The following is a 19,305-nucleotide window of genomic DNA, read 5'->3' as shown; positions in this document are numbered from 1 at the left end:
ACTAGCACTCATGGACCTGCCAGGCTCCGCCCTGTTCTTGGTGATGGAAGGGATGCTGACGGAGCCACTGAACCCAGCCCGGCTCTCCTGAACACGGGCGTTCTGAGTTAGAACACACACACCAGCAGGGAACACACACACACCAGCAACAGCCAGAGGGATGGAGGATGGAGACAGACACAGAGACAGACACAGAGATGGAGATGATGAGATCACAGGCATGATCCACTCTGATCAGCAGGACCACATGATCAAATGACATCACAGGTGTTCCATACAGATGTGCAGAACGCTGGACATGAATAAAGGTTCTGCACAGGTTTTATCATCAAACTGAGTGCTAGTCTTCACAAAGGTGAAGGGGATTGTATAGTGTGATCACAGTTAAGACAGACAGAAAGACAGGCAAACAGATAGCAGACAGACAGATGGCAGGCAGGCAGACATAGCAGGCAGACAGACATGTTGCAGGCAGATAGCAGGCAGACAAGACAGGTTGCAGACAGACAGACAGACAGACAGCTAGCAGACAGACAGGTTGCAGACAGACAAACAGGTTGCAGACAGACAGGTTGCAGACAGACAGACAGACAGCAGACAGACAGACAGGTAGCAGACAGACAGACAGGTTGCAGCCAGACAGACAGGTAGCAGACAGACAGGTAGCAGACAGACAGGCTCTCACCATGGGAAGGTCTTTGAGGATCTGGATCCCGTCTCCAGGACCCATGTGGGCCACGTGGTTGAAGTTGGTGGGGTTGGAGATCAGCTTGTTCCTCATCTCTGGATCTCTCAGCATCTCTCTGTGCAGGACACACACACACAATGTTAACACAGGCACACACACAGTATGTCAAACACAGGCATATACACACACACACTTCTGAATAACCTCAGAGCGCCCTAGAAGCCAGGGAACGCTCCAGTGGAGAGGGAGATTGAGTGGACTTGATGAGCATCATGCCTACAGCTGTTCACTGGAGGAGAAGCTGTTCTGCAGTCTATATACAAGCATATAGAAGCATATATAGTGTATGTGGACAGAGGTCAGTACAGTACAATCTAATATGTCGAACATGTTATGGTCTAATGTGTAGTGTGTAGTATGCAGTGTGTAGTGTACCTCCTCTGCTGCAGTCTCTCCTCCTCTGGGACTCTGAAGGAGAAGCGTCTCTTGTTGTTAAGACTACGAACCATCTGCTTCCTGCTGTTATCAGACGTCTCCGGCACAACCAGCTCATCTCCCTCTGTCACGACAGCAACACGCTCACATCAACAACACCATCTTCATCACAAAACAACATCCCCATCCTCCTCCTCACAACTGTGTGACAGTTGGTGTTCTCTGGTGAGTACTTCTGCATGTGGGGGAGCAGAGGGCTTCTCTGGTGTGCTGTGTGTGAGCCGGCTGTGTGTGAGCCGGCTGTGTGCGAGCCGGCTGTGTGCGAGCCGGCTGTGTGCGAGCCGGCTGTGTGCGAGCCGGCTGTGTGCGAGCCGGCTGGGTGCGAGCCGGCTGTGTGCGAGCCGGCTGTGTGTGAGCCGGCTGTGTGTGAGCCGGCTGTGTGTGAGCCGGCTGTGTGTGAGCCGGCTGTGTGTGAGCCGGCTGTGTGCGAGCCGGCTGTGTGCGAGCCGGCTGTGTGTGAGCCGGCTGTGTGCGAGCCGGCTGTGTGCGAGCCGGCTGTGTGTGAGCCGGCTGTGTGTGAGCCGGCTGTGTGCGAGCCGGCTGTGTGCGAGCCGGCTGGGTGCTCCTACCTGCTGTCTTGTTTCTGAAGTAGATCAGTCTGACCGTCTCCAATCCCAACAGGTTCAGGGAGCCGTCACTGTTCAGGGGTCGCACCTACAGGGGTCACACAGAGGTCAAGGGTCAAACAAAGTCACACTCTGTTCAAAACGGTGTCAAGTATTCAGTCAGTTCTCTAGTGCACGTGTGTGTGCACGTGTGTGTGAGCGTGTGTATGTGTGTGTCACCTTCTTCAGAGGGATAGACTGGATCCATTCCATGGTGTTGACGTCAAACACGTCCACAGCATTCTCACTGTACACTGACAGGTAGGGGGCGTTGTAGCCTGGAGGACAGGAAACAGCTGAGTCACTTCCTCTCAAAAACACACACACACACACTGCAGCTAGCGCCATTCCTATTTCAATGGCTGCAATGCTTAGTTCATAGAACTAACGTTAGAACTGACGTTTAGAAACTGAACTTGACTGTTGCTATTTAGGAAAAACATGAAGCGAACAGCCAGAAATTCTCTATTCTGTGATGGACAGTAACAGACTGTTCCAGTGTCGTACAGCTATTCCCCCGCCTGACCACACGGCGTGTGTGTGTGTGTGGGGGGGGTCACAGGGTCAAAAGGTGAGAGGTGAACTCACATGCGGAAAGGGGCACGGCGGGCCACATGAGCTCCTGCTGTCTGGAGCGGCGCCCCTGGGAGTCCACGTAGACGCCGATGGAGGCGAAGCACAGCAGCAGCTCCTTGGTGGAGATCTCCACGGCGCACAGCGCGTCCAGGGCCTGCTGGGAGATGAAGGCCAGCGTGTGGTCGTCCGGGTGCAGCAGGCTGACGGGCGCCACGTCGCCGTGCACGCTGTAGCGGGTGAAGCCCGCCTGGTAGCCCACGCACAGGCGCTCGCTCAGCAGGCCCATCCACTGCACCGGGCCCGGAGCCTGCAGCTCCCTCAGGCGGCGGTGACGGGCCTTGGTCTTGTTCACCTGGGAGGGGGAGCGAAGGAGGGTGGGGGTAGGAGTGGAGGTGGGGGCAGAAGAGGGGCAGAGAGCAGAGGAGGGGGGCATTTAGGAGATGGGGTTGGTTGGATAGAAACTCACAGGAAATCGTTTATACCTAGAGAAACAAGCAGGAACTTCCTGCCTTCTTGCGTGTACTGATAAAAAATGTACCTGGTGGAAATTATTGTCAAATCCTTCAAATATCTTAAGTATCCCCATACAAGCTTAGACTCCAGGTGTAAACCAGGTGCAGAGGGTAGAGTGTACCTCGTAGCAGATAACCTGTCTCTTCATGGCCACACAGAGGCAGGTGAGCGAGCCGTTCCGCACCGGGCCCGACACCACGGCCTGGCAGCCCTTGGTCTCCACCAGCTTGTAGGAGTCCACCTCCCGCCCGTCCAGCGCTGCCATGGGAACGAGGCGGACGTGGCGGTTCCTCCCGGAGATGACGGCCAGCAGCTGCTCCTGAGGGATCAGGTCCACGTGGTGAACCTTCTTGTTGTCCCCCACACGGATGATCTCTGCAGAGGAGGGAGGTGAGGGTGGAGGAGGGAGGAAGGAGGTGAGGGTGGAGGAGGGAGGTGAGGGTGGAGGAGGGAGGAGGGAGGTGAGGGTGGAGGAGGGAGGAAGGAGGTGAGGGTGGAGGAGGGAGGTGAGGGTGGAGGAGGTGAGGGTGGAGGTGAGGGTGGAGGAGGGAGGAAGGAGGTGAGGGTGAGGAGGGAGGAGGGAGGTGAGGGTGGAGGAGGGAGGTGAGGGTGGAGGAGGGAGGTGAGGGTGGAGGAGGGAGGTGAGGGTCAGTAAAAGTCATGTTTTTTTTTTTTTTTGGAGAATAACAAAGAAGAAGGTACTTTTTAATGGGACCTGAAGTAGGCTGCAGTGTAGTATAAGATGCGTCTTACCATCTTTGGTGACATGGATGACATAAAGGCCTTCCTCGTTGCCCAGGGCAACGCGTTCGTGATCTGAGAAAACAAAAGAGGATGTTTAGTGAGGAAGACAAGGAGAAATCCTTCAGTTAACGAGAGCCGACCCTCAGGAACTAAACTCAATCGTTAAAGTGGCTAAATTGTATTGTTATTTAGTTTGTGGACGTTGTCAGACGTTGTGCAGCTGGAGCTGAGCGGTGGAAGACAACACGAGGACCCGGCAGCAGGCAGCAGCAGCTGGATGACGGCCGACTGCTGCCGCTCTGTAATGAGGAGAGCTGCTCTCATGGCCACAGATAATAACAACCTAGTGCACGCTCAAAAGAAAGAGTCTGTGTGTGTGGGATTGTTTGGTTGTGTGTGTGTGGGTGTGTGTGTGTGTGTGGGGGGGGGGGCATTTTCTAGGACCCCACAATGTCAAGTGCTATTTCTAGAGACTAGGATGTGTGTGTGTGTCACCTATGATAAGCAGCAGACTGGGTGGTCTTGATGAGGGGCAGGGGTGCTGTCGTAGGCCTCTTTAGGAACGTAGACAAAGCGCTCCTTCAGCTTGTTCTTCTTCAGGATGCGATGCAGCTCGTTCAGAAGCCCCACCCACTTGTTCCTCTCGTGGTCGCTGTCCGCCAGGATCAGGATGGAGGGCTTGTGGCTGCCGGAGGGAGACAGCTGGGACGCCGTCACCTACAGGTCAAAGGTCAGGGGTGGCAGGTTACAGAACAGGGGGTGGGAGGTTCATTTTGCAGATGACATTTTTAAACATGATACTGCTTTAAGTGGCTGTACAAGTGTGTGTGTGTGTGTGTGTGTGTGAGATCAGGAAGCTCACCCTGAAGATGCAGGGGATGTCTTTGCGACTGGCGGTGGGATGACATCCGAGGCCAGGACTGAGCTGACACAAAACTCTTCATCCCTGGAGAGGAAGAGAGAGAGATGAGCGAGAGACCGACTGTGGAGGAATTGTAGTTCTTTACCTCCATGTGTAAGAGCTGGGTGTTTGTAGGGAGTTGTAGTTCCTGTACCTCATGTCTATGACCTGGCTAACCACCACACTGGGCAGTGTGGCTTTGCCCTCTCCAAGCTCGTACAGGAACAGCTTGAAGTCGCACACCACGGCTACCGCCCGCTGCCAGCCCTTCTTTACCCCCGTGGGCTTGGGCACCTGGACACACAGGACAACACATGTTCAGACATCCCATAATGATGTTCTCTGGAGGAGGGGATCCCTGAAGGAACTGCTCCTGAGCTTTCCTGCAGTTCTGTTCTCTATGAGAAGTTTTGGTTTCCTCGTCTTCTCTGAGGGTTTAGGTCATGAAGGCATCTGTGAAACCCTTTATGACACTGCTTTTAAAAACCCTCTCTACAACCAAAGTTCAAATTAGACAGGTGAAACGACAAACACAGGCGACTGTTCTATCAACACCCCTGATCAACACTACATCAGTGGACAAACATGATGTTCTGGTGGCCTCCCCCAGCCCTGCCTCCCCCGTGCCCTGCCTCCCCGTGCCCTGCCTCCCCCATGCCCTGCCTCCCCGTGCCCTGCCTCCCCCGTGCCCTGCCTCCCCGTGCCCTGCCTCCCCCATGCCCTGCCTCCCCATGCCCTGCCTCCCCCATGCCCTGCCTCCCGTGCCCTGCCTCCCCCATGCCCTGCCTCCCCCATGCCCTGCCTCCCCGTGCCCTGCCTCCCCGTGCCCTGCCTCCCCCGTGCCCTGCCTCCCCATGCCCTGCCTCCCCCATGCCCTGCCTCCCCGTGCCCTGCCTCCCCCATGCCCTGCCTCCCCCATGCCCTGCCTCCCCGTGCCCTGCCTCCCCCATGCCCTGCCTCCCCGTGCCCTGCCTCCCCGTGCCCTGCCTCCCCCCATGCCCTGCCTCCCCGTGCCCTGCCTCCCCGTGCCCTGCCTCCCCCGTGCCCTGCCTCCCCCATGCCCTGCCTCCCCGTGCCCTGCCTCCCCCATGCCCTGCCTCCCCGTGCCCTGCCTCCCCGTGCCCTGCCTCCCCCGGCGTGTCTCACCCTGACGTGGCCCTCGTAGGCGGTGCCGATGCCCCTCTGGGGGTCGATGCCCAGGGGACCCTTGGTCTGGTCCTGGGGCACCGGACACACAGCTGGGGCCTTGTCTGCACACGTCACGTGACACGAGAAGTTGCACACTGTGGAGAGGAGAGAGAGACAGGAGAGGAGGGGAGAGAGACAGAAGAGGATTTTACACTAATGTTTCTGCAGTGTTAACAGAATCCCAGGGTCTAAGGAGACTGTATGTGGATGAGGGGTTCAGGATGCGGAGGAGGGTCGAGCGGCTACCTTCACAGGTGCATCCCTGGCGGATGAGGCCCACCATCAGGGACGTGCACTGGTTGCACTTGGTGGGAGTGTTGAACGACTTCACGACAAACTGGTGGGCTTTGGGCTGTGGGGGATGAGGCCGTTAGAAAGGGGAGGAGTCGGTCAGACAGCAGTTACCCTTGGTTTCTTACATGTGTTTTTGAGTATTTGTGAGTACTAAACGCCAGGAGTATTGATGAGTATGAACACCAGATCTGACCTTGGGGGAGGAGCGTCCAATGCTGCCGTAGCCTGACCTCATGGTGGGCGTCTGGACGGGCCGAGGGTGGTCGACCAACTGAGGCACAGCAACACAGTATCACACACAGCTCAGCAACACAGTATCACACACAGCACAGCAACACAGTATCACACACAGCACAGGAACACAGTATCACACACAGAACAGCACAGTATGGGGGTCATGTTTGGGGGGGGGGGGGGGGGGGGGGGGGGGTCATGTTTGGGGGGGGTCATGTATGGGGGTCATGCTGACCTCAATAGGCTCCATGTCGCTGGCCATGGAAGGCGACCTGGAACGAGACTTGAGGTGGGACTTGGAGTCCTCGTCTCGGGATGGAGTGTTGGAAGGAGTGAAGTCCACCGAATCCATCTAGAAAACAGAGATGAGAGAGGGAGGGAGTGTTAGAGAGATAGGAAGATGAGTTGCTGCACCACAAGGGACCACAGAGCACCATCCATGCTGAGGACAGGAGAGGAAACAGACAGAAGGAAGGAGAAGCAGAGAAGAGAGGAGAGTATAAGAGGAGGTAAGAAAGGGAAAGGAGAGGAGAGCCACCAGACCAGGAACAGTGTTCTACATTTGTGGTCAGACAGATCAGACAGCACGTTCATGGAGTGTGTTTATACCACAGACGTCCTGGACAGCTAGCATCCCCACTGACATCCCCCAGCCAATGAGCATGCTTCCCTGGCAACAGAACGGTCCAGGAACTTACACCATGCTCACGAATTCCACACACTTTTATGAAGGAAAATTGCAAAACAGGTAGCATGTCCATTCACTGAGCCCAGGAGACCTCTGGTTCGGGTTGTAAAAGGCCAGGGTCGCTTTAACTCTGCCGAAGTCCCATGCAACACAACACATGAGCACCCACAAGCATGCAACGAGACAGGAGGAGGGGTCTGGGGAGGGAACGTGACGAGGCGTGGCCAGTCAGGTGCTTACACGTCTGCCTTTGCTAGCTGGCCCGATGGATGGAGAGCGCTTGGGTGGAGGAAGAGAAAGATGAGACAAAGAGATTAATATTGGGAGAAAAAGAAAAAAAAACGAATTGATTTACTATACAAAGGACTGGTAACATGGAAGAACTGGAGCACTTTCTACAAGGGTAAAGACAAGCAGAGTTTGGACTGACACAGTAGGGTAGAATTGGCTAATTAATAATGGCAGGTGCAGTAGGAGCTGTTTGAAAGGGAAAGACCAGTAACTAGCTAGAGAGGAGAGCTAACTGGATTGGTGTGCCTTGGTTCAGAGCCCTCAGACTACCAAGCAGAGCCAGAACAAATCACTACCACTACTCAAGACTCTAGGAGCAAACACACACACACAACCTACACACACCTACACCACCTACACACACACAGACCCCCCCCCCCCCCCCCCCCCCCTCCCCCCCCCCTCGACACACACACCGAAAGCCCGTTCTGAGCCTGCAGAGGAGCCTAGCTCCAGCTGTCTCCAGCCTACAGCTAGCAGCACACAGATCCCTCCCTGCACCCAGACAGGACTTACATCTTCCCAAAACTCTATTAAAGAGGACGAGGAGGAGGAGAAAGAATCCTGACGTACCAGAACATGAGAGCAAGGAGAACCACAAAACAAAGACAGAAAGACAAAGAAATGTGAGAAGGAATCCAAGAAAACAAACTTTGACTGTCAGAACTAAATGGTTTGAAAGCAAGAGTGAGCAAAACTGAAAGGCAAAAAGTAATAAAACAAAGTCAGTCGTGATTTGTCCATAAACACAGTATGAGAGAAACAGAGACCCTGCTGCTGAATGACGAGTAGGAGAGGAAAGAAGAGGAGAGAAGGGAGGGGAAGAGAGAGGAGGAGAGGGAAGGGGAAGAGAGAGGAGGAGAGGAGGAGAGGAGGGGAAGAGAGAGGAGGAGAGGAGGGGAAGAGAGAGGAGGGAGGGGAAGAGAGGGGAGGAGACGGGGAGAGAGGAAGGAGGGGAAGAGAGAAGGAGAGGAGACGGGGAGAGAGAAGGAGAGGAGAAAGGATCCTTACATCAAACTGGTCCAGTGCTGAGGTGGGGGCGTTCAGGAAGGCCAGGAAGGAATTCTGGGAGTCCTGGTGTTTCACACCTGCAGACAATATCACACACACACACACACACACACACACACACACTGATATACTGAGACAGTATAAGGAGTATGATAGAGTATAAAGCAGTATAACCCAGTATAACCCAGTTTAAGGCAGTATAACCCAGTATAAGGCAGTATAACCCAGTTTAAGGCAGTATAACCCAGTATAAGGCAGTATAACCCAGTATAAGAGAGTACAGTGAGAGGGGATCTCACCCCGGCGCAGACGAAGATCCTCTGTCTCCTTCTTCAGTCGCTCCATCTCAGCCAGCAGCTCCTGGTTCCTGGTCTCCACCTCTTGCAGTTTACTGAGGAACCAGAGAGAGAGAGGGAGAAAGAAAGAGAGAGAGAGGGAGAAAGAAAGAGAGAGGGAGGGAGAAAGAGAGAGGGAGAAAGAGGGGAGACGAGATAATTTCACAGTTTATTTTGCCTTTCTCCTGAACAGACACCCAGAGATCATTCAGCAGCTGCCCTGCCATAGTGGTCAGACAGACAGAGATACAGACAGACAGATACAGACAGACAGAGATACAGAGAGAGAGAGAAAGAGAGAGAGAGTCGTACCACTCGGTGGAGATGTTGGAGGCCTTGACCTTGTTGAGCTCGTCCTGGATGCTCTGCTTGGCTTTGATCTCAGCATCCAGAGCTGACTGCAGCTCCAGACGTGCAGACATGTCCAGCTTGGCAAAGCGCCGCATCTTCCAGGGCATGTCCTGATAGAGGGAGGGAGAGAGAGATAGACACAGGGAGAGAGGGAGAGACAGAGGGAGAGAGAGGGAGACAGGAGATAGAGAGAGATAGCGGTCCATGAAGGAACATGAAGGGAGGGTCAGTGTAGAACATCTGAGGGACATGGGGCTACAGAGTGTGTGTGTGTGTGTGTGTGTGTGTGTGCTACCGTAGCTCGGGCTCCCAGGCTGGTGTTCCTCAGTCCCTCCAGCTCCTCAGTCATCTTAGTGGCCAGAGCCTGCAGATATCCTCGAGCATCTTTCTCATCGCTCACCCTGAAACACACGCACACACACGCACCAAAACAGAACATATTGAGCACCTTGTCTGCTTCCTGCACATACACATCTCCCCCACTAGAGGTCCCCATAGTCAACATGTCTGCAAGGGCACTCTCCACTTCCTGTTTCTATCCATGCTGCTGCCTGGAATGTGAGCCAGGGGGCGCCACTCACCACTGGTTCACCACAATAACACTGGCCCCGTCCAGGATGTGTGAATGTGGTGGTTTGTGTGCGTGTCAATGTGTGTCGGTGTGTTTGTGAATGTTCCTGGATCTGTGTTGTGAATGATGTGAACGATGTGTGTGTTTGTGACTCTTCCAGGATAAGTGATGTGAATGATGTGTGTGTGTATTTGTTCCTGCGTGTGTGTGTGTGTCTGTGTTTGGAATGTGTGATATGTAAAGATGGCAGGCCTGCCCATGTGAACAGCCCAGCAGCTGTTATGGGGATGAAGCATGTGGAAACTCTTCATACAAGATCCCAATAAGGTCCACACACACACCCAGAACACTAAAAGAATATACAGTGTGTGTCCGTTTGTATGTGTGCGTCTGTGTGTACACATGCATATGTTACTGTGTGTGTGTCTCCTCACCACTGGATGATCTCAGTGATCTGGGCCTCCCAGTGGGTGACGCTCTCCTTCTTGTCGGCCAGCTCCCTCATCTCCTCCTCCAGCTGCCGGTTGCTACCGCTCAGCTTCTCAAACATGGACGTCAGCTACACAACAACAACAACAACATCAGCATCATCAACATAACAGGACAGGGAGATGAGGAGAAGAGATGAGGGAGGGAGGGAGGAGAGAGGGAGGGAGGGAGGGAGGAGAGAGGGAAGGGGCCCTCGGACACCCAAGGTCACCTAAATCATATTCACAGTAGATGTCAGTACTGGAGAACATGGAGGACATGGGAGAAGAAGAGAGGGGAGGGTGGAGCTGCAGAGGAAGCTAAAGAGGGCACCGCATGGGAGTGGAGAGAATGATGAGAGGAGGGGTGAGAGGAGAGAAGAGGTGGTAGAGGGCTGGGAGGGGGGAGAGAGGAGGGCAGGGAGGGGGGAGAGAGGAGGGCAGGGAGGGGGGGAGAGAGGAGGGCAGGGAGGGGGGAGAGAGGAGGGCAGGGAGGGGGGAGAGAGGAGGGCAGGGAGGGGGGAGAGAGGAGGGCAGGGAGGGGGGAGAGAAGAGGGCAGGGAAGGGGGAGAGAGGAGGGCAGGGAGGGGGGAGAGAGGAAGGCAGGGACGGGGGAGAGAGGAGGGCGGGGAGGGGGGAGAGAGGAGGCAGAACCAAAGCCAAATAACAGTGCGATGGTGAGCAGAGAGAGGACAGGAGGTTGGAGGTTTAAGACAACACAGCAGAGAGCCAGAGAAGTGGCTTATATCACAGAGCAGTTCTGGCTGGAAGGTCCCTGCTCTCTGAGACATCCCACCAGCGGATCAGCACTGTTCATTGGTACCTTGTGTCCTGGCTTTACAACAGCACTGGAGGTATGTGCAACAACAGAATATGGAATAAGGGAGTGTTGTGTTCCATCACTAGCACTCAGGTTCCATGTGTTCCAAATTTCCACATGCGCCCCCCACCCCCCCCCACCCAGCAACTTCAAGGCATTGCTCCATACTTAATACACAAAACCGCAGAATCCAAACAGAACTTTTATCCGATATGTCAGAACTCCTAAGAAATTATTTGACTTGGGAACTTCCATTCCCCTGTTCTCATTGTTCACTGTGTCCAAAGTCAATAGTGTGGAAGCTTAGCATTCCATTGGAGTGCGTGTGTGGGACCATGGTGGGTTTACAGGAGGGGATATGGAGCAGTGATTACACTGCCTATGTCAGAAGAGAGGGAAGAGGAGGAGAGGGAGAAGGTGGGGGGGATGAAAGAATATAAATGTCTTAACAGTAACAGGGTTATTTAAGGTAAGGAGTGTGTGTGTGTGTGTGTATATACAAATGTAAGCATGCGTGTGTGTGTGTGTGTGTGTCTAACCTTGTCCAGCTCGCTGGAGAGCTTCTTGTTCTCCTCAGTAAGTAGAGTCCTCTCTCTCTCATACTTCTGTTTGTACTCTGACTCAAACTCCTCGCGCTCGCTTTGGCTGTTACACAAAATAACACACAAATAAAACACATTCGTCACATACTCAAACTGCCACAAATCTATCATATTAAAATATTGTCCTCTGATAAAGTGTTTAAAACACATACCAGATAAAAGCTTTTCAATCTGACCACATAACATCAAGATCTTCAGTCAAATAATAAAAGAACAAGTTTGCAAGCTTCCTGCTAAAATTAAGACTAGGATTGTTGTGTTGTTTGGAAGGTTGCTGGTTGTACTGGGATAAGGAAAGGGATTCAGAACCAGGGTAGGATAGCAGGCGAGCAGACCTCGGGCGCTAATGCTACACAGGAGCACAAGGATTCAGAACAAGGCTAGGCTAGCAGGCTGGCTGACTAACGGAGCTAACGCAAAACAGGGGCACAGAGGTTAGGATGAGTTATCCAAAATTACCTCATGTAACCCTCGCTGTAGGAGAGAGCAGAGAAACAAACCACGTTTGTCCAGATGTATACTTATAGACTGTTTGTTGCTTTCCACACACAGACACACACACACCCACATAGCAGGGCATTCAATCATAGATAAATTGAATACACACAAAAAACACCCCATACACACTAGAGATGTATCCAAAGCCAAATTTGTTATTCAGATTAACATTAAACTATCACATTATTAATATTTTGATTAAATACTCCTGTTTGTTAATACAAAAAATGAACATGAACTGTCAAGAAACACGATTAAAAGGACTTCCAGCTCCACCCGTTTCCGGTCTATCCGAAAACAGATGGGTCCACCTCCCCACCTCCCACACACACCTCTCTCGGCGTGTCTTGTCCAGCTTGTCTCGGAGCACCAGGATCTCCTTCTGCAGGGTGAGCTGCTGGCTCTCTGCCTCCCTCAGCTCCTTCCTCAGGGCCTTGAGCTCAGCAGCGTGCTGGGCCTCGCGCCGCCCGCGCTCCTCCTCCAGCAGCACGGCCTTCTTCTCCAGCTCCACTCGCACACGGCCTGCCTCCGGGCCCGCCTCCAAGCCCACCGCCCCTGACGGAGGGCCCACCGGCTTCTGCTGTGGGGGGGGGAGGATGACACAGGAGAGAGGTGAGGTGTGTGTGTGTGGTGTGTTAAGAGGTGTGTGTGGCGCCTATGTGTGCGTGTGTCCTACCTTCATTCCCTCCAGTTCATCCTCCAGCTGTCTGCTGTACTGCTCACTGCGTTCTCTTAGCTTCCTCTCCTTCTGGGCTTCTGCTGTCTGCTCTTCAAACTGGGCCTCCAGCTGCACACACACACACACAGAAGCCAGAGGACTGAATCAAGCTTCCCACCACACCTTCACAAACACACACACACACCCATATCCTCCACACACACACACACCACCACAGTACACTACCACGAGCACGGCGTCTACTCTACCTCCTTCCTGCCCCTCTCTGCCTTGCGCACCTCGGCCCGCAGGCCCTCCACCCTCTGGCCCAGAGCCTCCATCTCCTCCTCCCGGTCACGGAGCTGGCGGCCCAGCCGCTGCTTGGCCGTGCGCAGCTCCGTCAGCCGCTCGTTGAGCTCGGAGAACTCGTGCAGGGCCAGCTTCCTCTGGGCCTGAGCCTCCTTCAGCTCCCTGGTCTGGCCCTTCAGCTTGTCGCTGGCCTCCATCAGGTCCTGGAGGAGGGGAGAGGCGGGCGTTGGTGTGAGGGAGGGGGCATGCGTGCGCGTGTATAAAGTTACTCACACACACACACACCCATACACACATGCGTGTATACATATACAAGCAGACACACACACATTTTCACATCCACACACTTTACACACACACACACTTCCCACCTTGTGCAGGTCGTCTCTCTCCTGCGTCAGGTTCTTCATCTGCTTCTCCATGCTCTTCATGTGTTTAGAAGAATCCTCCATGTCTCTCCGTGCACTGGACACCTCATCCAGCTGCTGCTCCAGCTGGCCCGATTCTGACACACACACACACGCACACAAAGTTTGTGTATTGTGTGTTGTACATAAAGGGACGGTGTAGTTCTGACCTGCAGGTGAGTGTGTGTGTGTGCAGGCTGGGTGTGGGTTCTGACCTGCGATCTGCTTCTTGAGGAGGTCGATCTCCGTCTTCAGGCTCCGTATTTCCCCCTCCCTGCTGGGGGAGAGGGGCGGGGCGGGTCCCTCCCCGGGGCCCCCTGGGTGCTGCAGGGACTGCACGGTCTTGGTGGACTCTGCACCACACACCAGCCAGGGAAGAGATGTGTGAGGGGGGGTTTGGGGGGGGGGGGGTTAGATAAGTGAGTGTGCATGAGCGCGCCCCCTCACCCTGCAGCTTGCGGCTCAGCTCCAGCTTCTCCTGCTCCAGGCGTTGGATCCTGCGCTCGTACGCCTCGGTCGCCAGGCTGTCCTCCAGGCCGCGCTGCACGCCCACGTCCTCCTGGCCCGCCGACTGCTCCCGCAGACAGCCCCGGTCTGACAGAGTACTGGGGGGGGGGGGGACACACACACCGGGAGAGAGAGGGGGAGAGGGGAGGAGGGAAAGGGGGAGGAGAGGAGGAGACAGGGGAGGAAAGGAGAAGAGAAAGTCAGATAGTCACAAGAGAGCAGGGAAAATGTTGCGGAACTCAAATAACAGACTCGTCATCATTATCTCTTAATCTAGGCAGGGTGAAGAAACTGCAATAAACAAACAAGTACTGTACTCTCTGTCTGGGTTGTTAAAAGATAAAACAAATAAACAAGCTATTACGCCACCTAATACCTAATTTCCTCAGGGAGTTTTGAACCGGGGGGGGGGGGGGGGGGGGGGGGGGGGGGGGGGGCTCCTCTACTCACCATTTACTGGTGTATGTGAAACCCACAAAGGGCAGGTGGTGACCAGAGAACGCTGTGTGAGATGGAGGGGGCATGGTCTCCTGAAAGACAACACACACACACGCACGCACACACAGTCAGAACGCACACAAAACTGACAGTGAAAGGAGGATGGTTTAGGAACGACAGTGAGACAGACGGAGCTAGAAAAGGAAGCGCTCCTCACAGAGTTCTTGAGGCAGTCGTCGTCCACGTCGAAGTTGGACGTGTCGGTGGGACTGCTCACTTCAGGGATGTAGGGGGCCTCGCACGTGCGGATGTTGTCCCAGTCAATGCCTGAACAAAAACGGAAGCATAATCACGATAAATAAAGAAGAAAAAACACCATGACAACCATACCTGAATAAACCGGACCACTACGCTTGATTATCTTCAGGTTTGCGTGTCACAATATCATGTTGGACTACTTCACGACGGCTCTCTGCCTGAGAAGCTCGACTTGAGACCCAGAGCGCCCCACGGAATCTTCCACCTGGCGTTGCTACTGGGAGATAACCCACACACGGGGTCGCACACGGGGTCGTACCGGAGAAGAAGGGGTGCTGCTTGAAGTCCTCGATGCCGTTCTGTCCCAGACGGTGTTCTCTGGAGCAGATCAGGCGTCTGATGAGGTCCTTAGCATCCTCCGACACGTCTGTCATCTGCACCGGGAACTGGAAACGCTCCTGGGGTCAAAAGGTCAGGGGTCAGCACTTCAGAGTTGGACTAACTACAGTAGTAATTAGTACTGGTAACTGACAGACTGATTTAGTGCATACTGAAAGTTCCACCTAGTACTACCACTCAGAACCCAAAAGTGAACACTCACACTGGAACCTAACTCCTCCTGGCCGTGGGCGAAGAAGGAAGGAAGGAGGAAGAGAAGAAGAGAGAGGTAGAGAAAAAGGAGGGGTCATGAAGAAAGACAGGAGACACACAGCTGAACAAAATCAACAAACCCTCAGATGACCACCCATCTATAGTTCAATGCACTCCTCGTTTCTATAACAACCCGACCAAATATCACCCTGGGGGTCCAAACAGAGGAATGTTGACAGAACGTTGTTCCCTGTGTATAAACCCTGGCCTCTGGCCCCAGCCTCTGGCCCTAGCCTCTGGCCCCAGCCTCTGGCCCCAGCCTCTGGCCCCAGCCTCACCTTGTGGTTCATGATCTTGCCGTACGTCTCCACCAGGGACTCTGCGTAGAAGGGGGTCTCTCCGTACAGCATCTCGTACATGCACACCCCCAGGGACCACCAGTCACACTCGGGGCCGTACTTGCCCTTGCCATCCTCCATAGCCTGCAGGATCTCTGGGGAGATGTAGTCTGGGGTTCCTACCGCCACGGAGGACTGGACCTGAGGGAGGGAGGGATACAGTTGTAGTTGTTTCCTGGTTTTCTATATACTGTATATATATGTATATATGTGTGTGTGTGTGTGGTTGTGTAGCCTGTTGAATGTGGAGTGATTTGCATTGAGTGCCTGCAGCCCTGTGGTCGTGCTGGTTGGGTGATGCCATATACTCGCCTAGTCATGGTGGCTAGTTTGTCAGTCAGGTTGAGACTGTGGTTTAATGCCAATTTTGACCACACACACTATTTTGTTACGCAACGTTTATGTACAGTGGATATATAATAAATATTAAACAAGTCACGGTTGGAGTGAGTTTCAAAAACCGCCACGGATTTCCCGTTCAAGGCATTTGTAGCTTCAGATGCCGTGACAGACACACTCACACACACACACACACACACACACACACACACAGACACACACTCTGCTGTTTTCATCTCTGAAATGTCAGATCATCAGCTTGTAATCCAGTAGGACCGCCTGCCAAACTCAGAAGGTTTATGTACCAGGACCACATGACTGATGGAGTACCAGAGTCAGGCCAAACGACTTAGTTTAGTCCCCGTCTCTCACCAGGCCCCTCGCACATCAAAGAACCCCCCCAACCCTCCGCCCCCATCCTGGGGCCCCCAAACCCCTTTACCACACCCTGGGTCAGAACAGTGATACTGCAGAAGTGTCTTTACAAGTTCACACACACACACACACACACACACACAGCCCAGGAGTGGGCCTGTCTGGGATTGATGCTGGTGGCTGGGAGTGTTTGAGTTGGACCAGGGCTGGTATAAAAGAGGGCCGTGTGTGTGTGAGTGTGTATGAGGGTGTAGCTGTGTGTGTGTGTGTGTGTGTGTGTGTGTGTGTGTGTGTGTGTGTGTAGCTCACCGTTCCGTCCTCCATCAGCTTGAGACAGGAGCCAAAGTCAGCCAGGCGGATATGACCGTTCATGTCCATCAGAATGTTGTCTGGTTTGATATCCCTGGGAAGGATGAAGGGAGGGAGGGAGAGAGAGACCAAAGTAAATACACTGACACCTTAGAGAGAGAGAGAGAGAGAGAGAGAGAGAGAGAGAGAGAGAGAGAGAGAGAGAGAGAGAGAGAGACAGAGACAGAGACAGAGAGAGAGAGAGAGCGAGAGCGAGAGCGAGAGCGAGAGAGAGAGCGAGAGAGAGAGAGAGAGTGTGTTTGCTTCTGGATGCCTTCACTTCTCCCTTTATTAGGGCTGGTGTTTATTTGGGCCGTACCCTGTCCCGACTCGGCAACAGGCACTCTCACACACACCCTACAGAGTTTCTCACATTGATTCACACACACAATCAAGCTTTTTCTCTATCCACATCTCCTTCCCGGAAAGCGATTTCTGTAATTACAAAAACACACAAACTGCACAAAGAGACAACGAGAGAGAGAGAGACAGAGAGAGAGAGAGAGAGACAGACAGACGTGTGACAGGGAGGGTGGGGTGGTGGGGACAGTCCTAGCAGGTTACCAGGGTCAGAGGTGACCAGGTGGTGTAGTTTGGCCTAGCTGACCTGCAGTTTCCAGGGTGGTCTGCTTTACCCAGGGTCCCGGGCTAAAAATACACCTCTAGTCTGATTGGTGTGTTCTACTGCTCTATGACCTCACTTCCCCTTCAGAGACGACGCCAGGCCTGTAAAAAGCTCTTATGTATACACCAAGTCCATGGCGTGGCTTGCAGATATAATACCATACGTGTCCCTGTCATACACACACACGCATGCAAACACACACACACACCCTGGGTCGCATGACAGCATTAGTGGTGATGATGCAAATACTTCTTAATTAAGCCAACCTGTAATTTATCAGGCAAGGTTTCCACTCTGCCTCTCGCACACAGAAGCCTCTCGCACACACAACCAAACAAATACACACACACGCACAGGCAAACATGCGCACACAAGCAAACAGGCACACACAGAAAAACACACCAACAGGCAAACACGCATTCTAACACGACACTCCCAAACCCACGCACACACACACACACACAGACAAACACGCACAGAGCCTCTAATATCCTGGAACGACTCCACATGTTCTCGGGGAGTTATTTAACGTCATCAGCACAACGTTAATCACTGCTGGCCATGAAGCCTCATGTCCTCCTCCGCCAGGCCCCTGACAAAGGCCCCAGTCAACATGACATGGAGGGAGGCTTCTCCACTGCAGCTAGGGACACAATCACATCCTTGGAAAACGAGACATTCATGGACACAGACTCTCGCACTGCAGAACTGTCTTTCCGGTGTTCCCCAAGGTACTACGAACTGTGCTGCGTTATATCACTAAGACTTCTGCAACCCCAAGACGGCTGGCTGTCACCCTGTGTGTGTGTGTGTGTGTGTGTGTTCACCTGTCCATGTTTGGCTTTGGCCCTATCTAGTTTTAGCCCTGTGTGTGTGTGTGTGTGTCTGTCTGTGTGTGTGTGTGTGTGTGTGTGTGTGTGTGTTTCCCTGCCGTAATGCCACAGAGAGCAGACAGCATGCGGGGGAGTTCCTCTTCCTCATAAACCAATTAGCCAAGTGAAACCTCTAAGTTGCTAATGAGCAGAGATCACACAAACATGGCTCCCTCCCTCCATCCTGCCTCCCTCACCTCTCTCTCTCTCTCTCTCTCTCTCTTCTCTGTCCCCCTCGCTCCAGACGTATTTACCTCTGCCCCACCTCTCTCTGCCCCAGCTCTCTCTCCCTCATTACATCTCTATGTCTCTCCCCCCCATCTTCTTATCCCCTCTCCCTCCTCCTCTCTCTCTGTTGTGACGTGAAGTGTGCGGCCAGGTTATTGACCCCAGGGCTGTAGAGCCAAGGCTTTAACAGGGCTTAAACTTCACACAGACAAGTCACGGTGGGCGTTAATGCTAAGTGCGCTAAGCTAACGCTAGGCTAGTTCGTTGAGGAGGCTGGGTTGCTGATGGTAATTGTGCTAGGCTAGTTAGCGCAGGACGCTGGGTGGCTAATTGGGCTACAGTGTTCCGGCGCATGGCCACCGCAGGTCTTAAGGAGCAGCGGCGCTGAGAATAGAGGGAGCTAATCTCCTCTAAGACCACAGACACACACAGACACACACAGACACACACACACTCTAAGACCATAGTATCCATCTGTGAGGGCCATCTGGACCCCTCGACACCAGCCCCCCCTTACACTGAGAAACACACACACACACACACACACACACACACACACACACACACACACACACACACACACACCCTGTCTTCTAGGGACAAAGACAAAGAGAGGGGGCCGTGACAACACAAACACCGTCCCACTATCTCATCAAGATCTGATCATTTGACCTGGTCAAAGCCCAGGTATTCCTTATGCAGTCAGGGCATTTTACAGTACCACAGTTATGTGGTGGGTCTATGATTGGTTAATGTATGTATACTTATGTGTGTGTGTGTGTGTTATAGGTGTGTCTGAGGAATTCCTTACTGTCTAACATTAGTGGGTGTAAACAGGGCTGTGAATCACAGAGGGCTGGATCAATAATACAGCACCCATATGGCTCTGATCAATAGGCAACAGCACACTTGCACACGCGCGACGACAGGAGGCGGATGCGGGGCTGGCTAACAGAGAGCTCAGCCATGCTGGGCAGGTCCAATCAAGCGTGTCTTAGTCCCTGTGGGAGGCCATGCACACAGCTGACCAATCACCAGGCCTGCAGGGTCAAACCGGCCAATCACTGGGCCGGCGGGGGT

General features: G+C 53.6%; 2 protein-coding genes across 2 annotated transcripts in view; both read right to left on the bottom strand.

The window, feature by feature from the left end:
* Positions 1-3,234, bottom strand: part of LOC124469054 (serine/threonine-protein kinase MRCK alpha-like) — a 3,356-nt gene extending 122 nt beyond the window's left edge. Inside the window, exons 1-7 of the mRNA XM_047022144.1 lie at positions 2,999-3,234; positions 2,377-2,716; positions 1,969-2,066; positions 1,753-1,837; positions 1,124-1,247; positions 686-803; positions 3-87 (exon numbers count right to left, since the gene is read on the bottom strand). Coding sequence (XP_046878100.1) covers positions 3-87; positions 686-803; positions 1,124-1,247; positions 1,753-1,837; positions 1,969-2,066; positions 2,377-2,716; positions 2,999-3,142 — 994 coding nt within the window. The 5' untranslated portion in view covers positions 3,143-3,234. The remainder of the gene's footprint in view (positions 1-2; positions 88-685; positions 804-1,123; positions 1,248-1,752; positions 1,838-1,968; positions 2,067-2,376; positions 2,717-2,998) is intronic.
* Positions 3,161-19,305, bottom strand: part of LOC124468528 (serine/threonine-protein kinase MRCK alpha-like) — a 39,228-nt gene continuing 23,083 nt past the window's right edge. Inside the window, 29 exon segments of the mRNA XM_047021307.1 lie at positions 3,161-3,252; positions 3,631-3,693; positions 4,117-4,163; positions 4,165-4,338; positions 4,484-4,519; positions 4,522-4,567; positions 4,677-4,816; positions 5,669-5,805; positions 5,957-6,062; positions 6,198-6,275; positions 6,474-6,590; positions 7,167-7,205; positions 8,229-8,305; positions 8,528-8,619; positions 8,876-9,024; positions 9,210-9,315; positions 9,920-10,044; positions 11,312-11,417; positions 12,205-12,449; positions 12,549-12,659; positions 12,800-13,042; positions 13,211-13,344; positions 13,462-13,599; positions 13,694-13,851; positions 14,204-14,283; positions 14,409-14,518; positions 14,769-14,907; positions 15,379-15,579; positions 16,462-16,555. Coding sequence (XP_046877263.1) covers position 3,252; positions 3,631-3,693; positions 4,117-4,163; positions 4,165-4,338; positions 4,484-4,519; positions 4,522-4,567; positions 4,677-4,816; positions 5,669-5,805; positions 5,957-6,062; positions 6,198-6,275; positions 6,474-6,590; positions 7,167-7,205; positions 8,229-8,305; positions 8,528-8,619; positions 8,876-9,024; positions 9,210-9,315; positions 9,920-10,044; positions 11,312-11,417; positions 12,205-12,449; positions 12,549-12,659; positions 12,800-13,042; positions 13,211-13,344; positions 13,462-13,599; positions 13,694-13,851; positions 14,204-14,283; positions 14,409-14,518; positions 14,769-14,907; positions 15,379-15,579; positions 16,462-16,555 — 3,292 coding nt within the window. The 3' untranslated portion in view covers positions 3,161-3,251.

Source organism: Hypomesus transpacificus, chromosome 6 (assembly GCF_021917145.1).
Source record: "Hypomesus transpacificus isolate Combined female chromosome 6, fHypTra1, whole genome shotgun sequence".
Lineage (NCBI taxonomy): Eukaryota > Metazoa > Chordata > Actinopteri > Osmeriformes > Osmeridae > Hypomesus > Hypomesus transpacificus.
The sequence above is the reverse complement of the archived record's forward strand: the minus strand, read 5'-3'. Positions and strand labels throughout refer to the sequence as shown.